Here is an 11409-nt window from a genome sequence, read left to right on the forward strand (position 1 = left end):
AGATTAAGTAGTAAAATAGCCGTCATGGAAAAGAAAGAGCGACGGGAAGGTGTGGCCAGCGAGGACGGGCAGCGAGGTGAGGTGGGTTTAGGAGGAGGGCACAGAGTTGCGCTAAGAACACGCCCAAGGGATCACGTGGCCAATTCACACCTCGCTTTGCGGCAGGAGTTGCTGGATGCGGCACAAACACGGCCGCTGTGACAAAGCAAGACGGCGATTAGCGAATGATAATAGGACGTCTCCAAGGCATGCCGTCATCTCAAAGCTGCCTGCCAGAGTTCCGATTGCTACCTACGGCTGCCTGGCGGGCTGGGGCTACGCGACCACAACGCCGTCTCTGTAGAACGAGCCTGAAACACACCACAACTCACCAGGCCGGCCTAGCCAAAGATAGCCGAGCTCTAATGTTGGCAACTGTCAACTCTACGCGACAAGTTTAGATGGTAGCAGTTGAACCATACCCAATTTCCCATGACAAAGAGCCCCCGACTTTGCCCCTCTGGTCATCTTTGTAGGACAGTATCTATATCTTTGCAAGGATGCTTCACACTTCAAACTTCAAATCTGTTCAAGGCTCCAGACTTTCAAGAGAGAATACAATGATCTGAAGCCGGTCACAGGCAAACTCTCGTCCATGTGCAGCAGCATAAGACCATATTCCCCAACTCGCGCTAGTAGCGCTACTACGCTTTGAGCCCGTACGCGACCGCGTCCAACACAGCACCACATCTCTAAACCCAAACAAAGGAACCTGGAACAACCAAGTCGCATTGTCGCTCTCGCAGAACCCAATTACCGTAACTTGAATACCGTCGCGCTCGCATTCAGTCGTCCACCTTTCGATCCAGCTTCCACTGCGCGACAAACCTACGTCTTTCTCGACTCTCGCACCCCCGCGTACATACTCTACACGCTCAACATCCCCCTCCACTCACACACACCTACGCTCAGCACATGGCAACATCATCCAACCCCCTCGGCTCCGGTCCGCGCTACGGCCTCGGCCGCCCAAACCCCACGCCCAATCCCGCCCAAAACACCTTCAGCACACCCGCCTTCCCCAGCAACAACCCCAAGAACGCGCAGCGCCTCGAATCCGAACGCCTAGAGCGCGACCGCAAAGCGCGGGAGGACCGCGAGAGAATGGAAGCAGCCGGCCAAAACAGTCTCGCTGAGCTGAGCGAGGAGCAAAGGGAGGAGATTGGCGAGGCGTTTAACCTCTTCGACTTGGACAAGGACACTTATATCGACTACCACGAGCTGAAGGTCGCGATGAAGGCGCTCGGGTTTGACCTCCCCAAGGCGGAGATTCTGGGTATTCTGCAAACACATGGCGTGGCTGCTCCGTCTGCGTCGTCGTCGTCGAAGCAGCCAGCGGGCCAGGCGAGACAGCAACAGTACCAATCTCCTCCGCGGCAGTTGTTGAGTTTCCAGGCGTTCCAGACGCTCATGGCGCAGATGATATTGACTAGGAAACCAGAGGAAGAAATTATACGCGCATTTGAGCTCTTTGATGAGGGGGGCAAGGGCAAGATCACGCTGCAAGACCTGACGCGTGTGGCGCGCGAGTTGGGCGAAGGCCTGTCTCACGACGAATTAGTTGCCATGATTGAGGAGTTTGATATGGATGGAGACAATGCGATTAGTCGGGACGAGTTCGTCAATATCTGCTTGGGTTGAAAACGAATCTGTGTGTAGGCCAAGGCAGGGCGGGGCGTTCAGGAGCAAATCGGCGTACACTGGTGGTTCATGATCTAGATGTAAACCCAAGCTCGCCACAAGATACCATATGTTCAAGTCAAATTCAATCTTCTTCATTTGCGCCGAGGAACTATTTACAGCTCAGCTCACCAACTCGTGCACGCCAAAAGAAGGCTCAAACAAAAGGAACATGCATTGTACAAAGATGCTCTCCAATCTCCAATCCCCTCTATCATCAAGGTCTTACTGACCCGGCGAAATCAACTGCCCCCGCTTCGCAGCATCGTGTGCCCAACCGCCAGCCAACGCCTCTCCCCCATTCTTGATTCCATAATCTTTTATCCTCGCCTCTAGTTCTGGCCTGAAATGTCTGATAAGACCCTGCAGCGGCCATGCAAACGCCTCTCCCAACGCGCAAATGGTGTGACCCTCGACCTGCTTCGTCAACTCCTGCAACATGTCGATCTCACGCTCGCGCGCCTGGCCCTTGTAGAACCGGTCCATGATCTGGTGCGTCCACTTTGATCCCTCACGGCAAGGTGTGCATTGACCACAAGACTCGTGGTGGTAGAATTTCGCGAGGCGTGTGATGGCACGAACAACGTCGGTCGATTGGTCCATGACGATGACGGCGGCGGTTCCGAAACCAGACTGTGAGTCCTTGAGGGCGTCGAAATCCATGAGCTGATCGTCGCAGACGTGCTTGGGCAGGATGGGGGTCGAGGAACCACCGGGGATGACGGCTTTAAGGTTATCCCAGCCACCAATAACACCCCCACAGTGCTTGTCGATGAGCTCACGAAGGGGGATGGACATTTCTTCCTCGACGGTACAGGGGTGGTTGACGTGGCCAGAGATGGCAAAGAGCTTGGTGCCCTGGTTGCGGTCGCGACCAAAGCCGGCGAACCAGCTGCCTCCTCGTCGGCAGATAGTGGGTGCTACAGCGATGGTCTCGACGTTTGCGACGGTCGAAGGGCATCCGAAGAGACCAACGGCAGCGGGGAACGGAGGCTTGAGACGGGGTTTACCGGGCTTGCCCTCCAGTGACTCGATGAGCGAGGTTTCCTCACCGCAGACGTAAGCACCCATTCCGCGGTGGACGTAGACATCAAAGTCGTAGCCGGAACCGCAGGCGTTCTTGCCAATAAAACCAGCCTTATATGCCTCCTGGATAGCGCGCTCCAGCACGGTAGCCTCGTGGTAAAATTCTCCTCGGATGTAGATGTAGGCGGCGGTAGCGTTCATGGCACGGCCAGCGACGAGGCAGCCTTCGATGAGCTTGTGTGGGTCCTTGCGCATAATCTCGCGGTCCTTGCATGTTCCGGGTTCGCCCTCGTCGGCATTGACGACCAGATAGCGGGGCTTGTCGTCCTTGTCCCAGTCCTTGAAGTTCATAAATGACTGTGATGGTTAGTATCATCCTTTCATATCTCAATCGCAGGCTATTGCGTACCCATTTCAGACCAGAGGGGAAGCCAGCACCGCCTCGGCCGCGTAGACCGGAAGCCTTGATCTCAGAGATGATCTAGTTGCCATTAGCCATAGTTCCGCCATGCTATTTCCAGCTATACACACCCAGTCGTGCCCCTTGAGCAGGATTTCCTTCGTCTTGTGCCAGTCGCCATACTTCATAGCGCTCTTGATGTCCGCGCCATGATGTCCATACAAGTTCTGGAAGATACGGTCCTGGTCCCTCAAGCCGCCATATGTTCTCTTGGGCGGAGTATCCTGTACTGTCGCCAAACCCCGGCTTTGTGTCCGTGATGAGGAGGTGGCTGTCGCAAGGCGAGTGGCTGCCGAAGCTGCGGGCAGAGCTCGGTGGGCAGCCGCGCTGAGCGTTGACGGGGTAGGTGCGTGGCGTGCGAGCATCGTGGACATTGGATGTGTTTGCTCTCGTGCAATTGATGCCCTGGGGACCGGCAAGCGGGCGTTGTCGTTGGCAGAGGTGGCGGTCGTGAAGTTCGCGGTCATTGACAGACGCCAAGCGATCCGATGACCTATGCTTTTTTTGGCCTGTGTGATTGGCCGCTTCCGTGCTTTGCTGACATCGTTGGCACTCTGAACATTTAACTCGATTACACCATCACCTACGCTAGGGTAATCATTCACTGTGTCCATACTCCCTTACCTTTCATGTACTGACACCTTTCCATTATGTGTCGTTGGAATGTGGGAGACACACATGCTGCCCACTGGCCCTAATGTGATGCCGTATCATTACAACTTTTGGATACCCGGCAGATGAAAGTTATGAAGAACTACTGCATAAGCAGGCATTCACAGGCCTACATATTGATCAGGATTTCGAAATGTCAGGACAATCGTGTTGAGACCCTCCTGCACGGCGCAGTGACGCACCGGGACTAACTCAGAGCACCTTTCTTCTCGCCTTCACCTCACAGTCCGAAGTCACAAAGGCGTCATTATGAATGCCCTCGCCAATTAATAACCGCTCGCAGCGGCCGCGTGCAGTTTAAATACAGTCTTCAGCCACATCCCTCACTTTCGTCACAGCACTCTTCGTCTAATTACCTCACAACTGTCTTTTTTCTCAAGTCTCTTGCTTGTGACATCTCCTATCTCATCTCACTTTTCTTCACTACTCTCCACGTCGATTCTAGTCTAGATCAATACACCAAACTCGGAAACATCGTTGCGGCGCGTTCCTACACTCTCAAGTCCCACGGCTGGCGAGACGCGCTTCAGTCGACCAGTCGCGTACCAAGCCGTCAGACCCAAAGCTGGACGAAATTGCGACGCCCATACCTGGAACCAGACACTGTTCATTTCTCCTATTGCAAATTCGACTTCGAAATGCCGATCAGACCCGGCGACCTCATGGCTGCAGCTCCGGGTCAAAAGATGGCCTCGGACGGTAGACGTATGCGAGTTCTCTGGGCCGATGGCGATGGCAACGGCAAGCCTAGCAGCTCCCTAATTGAGCGCTGCCAAACCACTCGGCTAGGCCATCCGACGTGGAAGATATTCTGCGGCAACGTTGCCAACTCCATCACCCGCGGCAAGAATGGGCCTCCCTACTATGTCTACCTGGATAACAGAGCCGCCTACGCGGTATGTGCCTCCCAAGTGTACACTAAGCAGGAGCTTAGGACCTTCTGGCCTTTCGAATTCGATATCAAGGGCATATCAGGAAGGCAAGGTCAAATAGGGGACGACCGGCTTATTTGGACGATTCTGCATCGAGTACGCAAAAGCTCGATGCGCAATATGCCCAAAAAATATGAGTTCTCTGGCGTGCCTGAACTATTTGATGGGAATCTACGTGCGCGTCAGACCCGGAAAGTAGAAGTTGATAAGGCTGTGTTTGCAGACCTTAATACTGACACTAAGTTGAAGACAGGTAGAGATGACAAGGATAAGAAGAACATGAGCCTTGTCGTCTCTGCCGCGGAGCACATCACACCCAAAGGCAACACAGGATCTCTCCACCCATCTCGCCTAAACGGGACCCGAGAATCTCCCCATGTGACGTTTAGTTCTCATCCAAAATCGATGCCTGGCGATCTCGCTACGTGGCTAGGGATGTTCAATCCGAAGAGGATTCTAAAGGAAGCGAGCCCGATAGATGATCCAGCACTGCTTGATCCGACGTCTAAGAAGAAGAGGAAGTTTATTCAGCCGTTTGACTTGAGCTCACCTAGTGCAAGTCCGGGTACGCCAGAGTTGAAGAGAAGCAAGGTGGAGGGAGGGATGGATAAGCTCACGCCGAAATCATCCACAACGGAAGGTCGAGAGTAAAAGCTTTCCTATACATTAAAGTTCTAAGGTTTTAGTACTTGCCAGGATATCCTAGCACGGGTTGGTTCTTGGTTCGATGCGACGGACGCTTTCTCTATTTTTCTTTTTTAAAATGTGCCCCACAATAGCCAGAAGACTCTCGCGCCCTTGAAAAGATTTGGGATATTCTAAGCAGATAACACTTTTTATTTCTGCAATCCCCACGCCTTCCACACGGTTTTGAATAGTAGACTAGTGAAGCCTGACATTCCCACTCAAAATACACCAAATGTTCATTTTACGTCTCTCGACTACCTTACAGTGTGCCCCTGGAGCAAAGACGTTCGCTCAGCTCACCCTTGTCCAGTCGTATCTTCGTTGGCAAACATGACTCGGCCATTTGCGCTGCTGGGGATCAGAAATACACGATAGGCACTGCGCTTGTAATGGTCATCAACACGGCAATCTGGGGTCTCTTTTACTAGTAGCTAACTTCTCCATAATATAACACTGCTGCTGCTAACAAACATTACCACACTACCGCTATGTAGTGAATACACACCACAGCTAAGCGAATTCACCTCCAGCTCCACGTTTTGAAATAACGGGTTGTGGCCACCTCCAATCATGCTTGTCGAGAGATTCTAACGTGCTCGTTGGTATGGTTATGGAATTTAAGATGTTCGAGCCGGGAGTATCACACTTACTACTTCAGATTGTGATCACCAATATCGAGCTAAGGTTACAACCCTAGCCACATATGGTAAGGGTCTAAGTTTGGTCTGTCCGTCTGGTATCGCATACGCAGAATTATGGGGGAGCTAAATTGTAACAGATTCGATCTTGTGATATCTATACTTGGGCGGTCACTGTTCGCGGTCGCTCATTCTTCCTCCTAGCATGCTCCGCTCGTCTTCGGATCCCCTTTGTATGCGATGCGCGTTTCCAGAATTTTTTGTTCACTTTGTCTCGTATGTTTTCCTCTGCAAACTAGAGACTACCAGGAAAAAATACGTGTAGCAACGCTAAACCTGCTGTAGGTACCCATTTCTCTAATTCCTTTCGGCCTCCTTGTACTCTGAATACGTCGTTGTTAGTTTTTGCAGGCTCCAACCAAGGAGGCACGCCTTCATATTTGTTCATTGTCTTTAGCCATTTAGGTATTTTGTCCGGGTTGCATTTGTCATCCTTCATCCAGTTTTCTAAAGGCGCAACACCCGCCAGAGCTTCATTTAGATCGACCTCCGCATCCGCATCATCAGTAAAGGGTAGATACTTCCCAACAATATATTTCTTCCGCTGAAACTCGGTAAGTTGCAAGCCTGCAGTTGCTGGATCTCTGGCCACACCAGCGGAATACACGTTCTGTGCCATGCCCATGGCACCCGTTCCGACCATGTACCAAGAATGGTTCTTCAATGCTATAACGCTAAGCAAGAGACAAACCCAGAGAGCGGAGATGATAACAAGGATAGGAGTTGTTTCCAGGCGCGGCTCACTGCTCGAGGTTGCGAAAGCCTCAAGGTCTGGCGAGCCCGGTGATCCGATGAAAACCATAACATGCATATGACCGTTTCCGCGGGTCAAACAGATGACGTTGTCTTTCTTGAGCCCTCTCACGGGCCACTTTTCGTCCTTCCATTGAGGCAACGCGCACGTAACTGAAGCCAGCAGGTTGCCGCTCAGTACCACCATCATAACTCCCCAGTCTCCGTACAGCACCCATGGTACAATAGCGACAGCGATTTGCGCTACGATAACGAGCCAGCCCAGCCACCACACGAAGTCCGTCTTGACCTTTTGGAGTGGCCCGAGTTCAAAAATGTCAATCCTAATCGAATCCGTCGTCCTGTCTATCGATGTGGAGAGTTCGTGATCTCGCAAGAGTCGTTCCAGGACCCAAGACTTGTTCTCGCGCTGAAACGCGTTCGCGCAGTTGATGACAATGGAGGATCTCTCGGGCGCGGGGAGTAATTTCTTGTCGCCAACTGAGGAAAAGAGGAGGCTGACTCCGAGCGCCACCCAACCGAATGAGAATGCGACTGGCGTAAGAGGAATGCAGATTAATGATGTGCGCCGGCCTGGAGATTTGGGTGCGGCTCTGTAACCATCGCGACAGGTACAGTAGCCCACCAGCTGGGCAATGGCCATCTGTACGATGTTGCCGCCGATAAGTAGTAGGAGGCTCAGTATGTCTGCTGGGTTTCGCCATTGATTTAAGAGAGCTTGACTGGTACTCGAATCCATAAATACTAGATTGTGTCTGTCGGCATAGCCCACGAAGTTCAATTAAGTGGAGTACTTCTACGCGGCCCATATGGACAGAGATCTGTAGTATCGCTGAAGGCTGTAGACAGCTATGATGCTTTTGAGGTGCTTTTCCTCTAGGGAATGCCCCCATTGGCTCCTATATTTGTAACAAGTGCGGCTGAGCTCACCGGCGCTTACAAGAAGGTAGCACCCCGCGATTGCCAACCTTGCGAGCTCAGGATCCATTTACTTCCCAAACACCCTGATATTATACCCTCCTTTTCCTAGGATCGGTGATCCATGTTGCAATATGCCTAAGTACCTCCTCAGTGTCTTGATTGTAACTTTGTGCTCCGCGCTACCGGTGGTGGCTGGGTCCGTGCTTGCTTATGTTGACTTAAGCTCTGGTCGGGGCAAAGGGTACCAAACAACTAGCGGTGAGGCCAAGACGAGCACCGAAGGAGAAGATACGGGTAGAATCCAAGATGAAGGCAGCCAAGATGAAGGCAGCCAAGATGAAAGGAGTCAAGAGAAAGGGACGGAAGCTGTGTGTGAAATCAAGACACAGGAACGTAAGGGTCTATTCTTTAGTTTACATGCAAGTGCTGTCTTTGATAAGCTGAAACTTACACGGAACTAGGGTTGCGTATCCTCATGGATGAAATATTACTCGGATATGCACTGAGCAACTTCTTCTCACACCACAGCGCACCAAGCTTTTTCATAATCTATGCACACGACAATTCTGAATATGGCAAGGCTGATGGTCGCACGATCCGCGAATTCATCCGTTACTTCGAGCAAATGAAGGCAAAAACACGTTCTGACCGATCTCAAGACCTAGAAGGCAGGGCAAAGCACAACATCTTCGACAATCAATCGTGTCTTCTTCCCAAAAGAGTTGCCACAGATCCCGTTGACAAAGTGCTCTTGTGCCACTCTGAAGTCCTCTCAAACTATTGTGCGGATAATGCGGGTCGCGAATTCATGTCCAAGCTGAAACACACCGGCAAGGATCTTCTGGACCTGCTGTATCACGGTAATAATGATGATCTCAATACTCAGCAAGTAGGCACAGATTATCAACAGGATTTGAAGGAGCTTGTCGAAAATCGCTGCTACGAGGCGGGATTCCATCATGTTCTAACCGAGCTTGCTTTTGTGGAGTTGCGAGCCTCCTATGACCACAACAGTACCAGCATCATTCCTGTTTCGCTTCGTGGCGGAAGCAAAGCAATTTTTAAAGATCTCCCATATCTGGAGAAAACAACACATTGCCTCAACATGAAACATTGCTGGGGTCCAGGCAGATTCCAACAACAGCAGAAGTTCTTCCTTACACTTCTGAAGAGAATTTATAGCGGCATGCCGCACGTGATCACGTTTATCAATGATCACTATGATACCGGAAGTGCAAACATCAAGGATAACCTGAACATACCAATCGAAGAGTTCCGACGGCACCTTCGTTGGGAAGTATCCGAAGAGCTGAGGCGCTCTCTAAAACATGGACCTTTTGAAGTGCCAAAGCGTTCCCTTACTGATTACATCGAACCCTGGACGAAGGGAGAGGCTACCGACCAACGCACTCCAGATATTGACATGCCAATTGAGCATGATAAATCATCTTCTAATCGCATTCCGAGATGGCTCCTCGTTTCACCAGATCAAAAGCAAAAGCGTAAGTGGTCTGGGCCAATACATGGCTCTGCTGACCCCCTCTAGGAATATTGGGTCTCTTAGGCTTTCCAGAAATGCGATACCGAATTGATGAGCTGCACGAGGCAGATTCAGAAACATTGGCCTGGGTAGAAACCCATCCGTCCTATCAGAAGTGGATTCACAATGACTCAGGAATGCTGGGGATCCGTGGAGTACCCGGCTGTGGTAAATCCACTGTCATGAAGTATATTCTCACCAAATTGCAACCCCAAAACAAGCAAACTCATCTGCATCTATATTTCTTCTTTTGGCAAGCAGGTCACGCTCTACAGTCTTCTAGAATGGGGTTCTACAGAGCACTACTCTACCAGTTATTGCGCAAAGTTCCAGCCGTGGGCTTCGATTACTGGGAGATGATGGACAAAGAGGACAGGTCGAATGCACCTCGAATATTGAGCCTAGATGAGTTGCAAACTCAGTTTCTAGCCGCTTTAACGAATGCCTGCGAAGTATTTCGGGTCAGAATATTCGTCGACGCCCTCGACGAAGTTGGACACGACGAGGCGCGCAAAATTGTTGCTGACCTTCGCAAGCTGAACAAATTGGCAAATCGATGGAAAAATCCTCTCAGCATCTGCTATAGCTGCAGGTACTATCCTGCAATCATTGTTGACAACGGTCTCCAGATACGAGTAGAGGAATGCAACGAAAACGATATTCAAAATTACGTTGACAAACAACTCTACTTATTGGAAATAGAAGAAGCCCAGAGATACGAGTTGCGGCGCATGATCTTAAGCAAAGCCTCCGGCATGTTCCTTTACGCCAAACTTATCATGTACCGACTGAAACAATCCTTCGACTACGGCTACAACACTCGAGAACTGTTCGAAATTGTTGAAGGTGTTCCAGAGGATCTTGCAAACTTTTACAGTGCCATCTTATCAAGAGCTCTAAATCTTGAACTTGATGCAGAGAAATGGCAAGATTTCATCATTGCAATTATGCAATACGTTGCTGTTGCCACACGACCTTTCACGATAACGGAAATGAGGTATGCACTCGCCTCGGATGAGATGTTCATGATCACTGGCGTCGAATCATGCGAAAGTTCCGCGGGATTCATTGCAGACAACTCAAAAATGTCCTATCTTGTCCAAAAGTATAGTGGGGGACTGTTGCAAGTCGTCGAACAGGAAGATCATGAAGGTGGAACGTGTTCTGTCATTCAACCTTTGCACCAAACCGTTGCAGGATACATCGCTAGTCCAAACATGCTGCGCGGTTTGAAAAGACAAGATCGCTCGCTGGGGTTTTCAGACTCGGAATGGGTCGGAAAGAGTCATGAAAGGCTTGCGCGATGTTGTTACCACTACATCAGGCTCGAGCATCTACGATGGGATGGCAAGACCAACAAAGAAATCCTGGACGCACCGTTCTGTGATTATGCAGTACATCAATGGTTCGAACACGTAGCTCGTGCAGCTGACTACGGAGTTTCACAGTCGTATATGAATCAAAGAGTTGGGCCAGAGGCTGGGAAAGAAGCCCGGGTCTTACTGAATCATTGGGAGTCTGCTCTAGGACGTGAAACACTCCGTAAACGCGGACTGACGCCAAATCCGACCCTAATCGACATATCGCACGCTTTCAAGTTCAAGGTTTAGACATGGCTTTCTAGATTTTGATGCACTACGGCAATCGTACATGAATACCTATGATAACTAGAACACTCAGGCACGTAGGGTCAGAAAGAGAAATGATCCATAGAATGAACGGAGAGCATTCACTGAATTCAAGACAGAATATATTTTCGGGGCTTCATGGATGGGATTCCGTTGGTGGTGTCTCATGAAGCATTGTGTAGCGTGGTGGAATTCCCTGACGTTTACCAAGTCTCTCTTAGTCGAGGGATATGATAATAGATTTGCGTCATACATGAGACCTTGTCCTTAGTGAAACATCTAAGTCATAAAGTAGCGCTAGAAGCATCTAAGCTCGTCAACAGTTTCAGAGATAAGTAGACACAGACCACGTGCCACGGGTAGGAATATACGG

At 50.6% G+C, this 11409-nt stretch overlaps 5 protein-coding genes across 5 annotated transcripts; 3 read left to right on the top strand and 2 right to left on the bottom strand.

Annotated features, from left to right (window-relative positions):
- Nucleotides 1–954: 954 nt before the first annotated feature.
- On the top strand, nucleotides 955–1680 carry K460DRAFT_376940 (EF-hand; the record flags this gene model as incomplete). Its single annotated transcript, XM_040934932.1, has 1 exon — nucleotides 955–1680. One exon carries the CDS (start codon nucleotides 955–957, stop codon nucleotides 1678–1680), a length of 726 nt encoding a protein of 241 aa, XP_040788090.1.
- Nucleotides 1681–1944: 264 nt separating this feature from the next.
- K460DRAFT_281661 (NADH-ubiquinone oxidoreductase) lies at nucleotides 1945–3570 on the bottom strand (the record flags this gene model as incomplete). The annotated part of the gene is made up of 3 exons (XM_040928509.1): nucleotides 1945–3102; nucleotides 3155–3226; nucleotides 3277–3570. The coding sequence occupies 3 exons, from the start codon at nucleotides 3568–3570 to the stop codon at nucleotides 1945–1947; spliced, it is 1524 nt and encodes a 507-aa protein (XP_040788091.1).
- Nucleotides 3571–4514: 944 nt separating this feature from the next.
- K460DRAFT_395171 (uncharacterized protein) lies at nucleotides 4515–5460 on the top strand (the record flags this gene model as incomplete). Its single annotated transcript, XM_040936034.1, has 2 exons — nucleotides 4515–4773; nucleotides 5059–5460. Coding segments are annotated over 2 exons (661 nt in total), but the record flags the coding sequence as incomplete, so codon positions are not given.
- Nucleotides 5461–6429: 969 nt separating this feature from the next.
- Nucleotides 6430–7686, bottom strand: K460DRAFT_376942 (uncharacterized protein; the record flags this gene model as incomplete). Its single annotated transcript, XM_040934933.1, has 1 exon — nucleotides 6430–7686. The coding sequence occupies one exon, from the start codon at nucleotides 7684–7686 to the stop codon at nucleotides 6430–6432; it is 1257 nt and encodes a 418-aa protein (XP_040788093.1).
- Nucleotides 7687–7932: 246 nt separating this feature from the next.
- On the top strand, nucleotides 7933–11409 carry K460DRAFT_416781 (uncharacterized protein). The gene is made up of 3 exons (XM_040937832.1): nucleotides 7933–8261; nucleotides 8330–9370; nucleotides 9415–11409. The coding sequence occupies exons 1-3, from the start codon at nucleotides 8000–8002 to the stop codon at nucleotides 11016–11018; spliced, it is 2907 nt and encodes a 968-aa protein (XP_040788094.1). The 5' UTR covers nucleotides 7933–7999; the 3' UTR covers nucleotides 11019–11409.

The sequence above is a fragment of the Cucurbitaria berberidis genome (genome assembly GCF_010015615.1).
Source record: "Cucurbitaria berberidis CBS 394.84 unplaced genomic scaffold K460scaffold_3, whole genome shotgun sequence".
Classification (NCBI taxonomy): domain Eukaryota; kingdom Fungi; phylum Ascomycota; class Dothideomycetes; order Pleosporales; family Cucurbitariaceae; genus Cucurbitaria; species Cucurbitaria berberidis.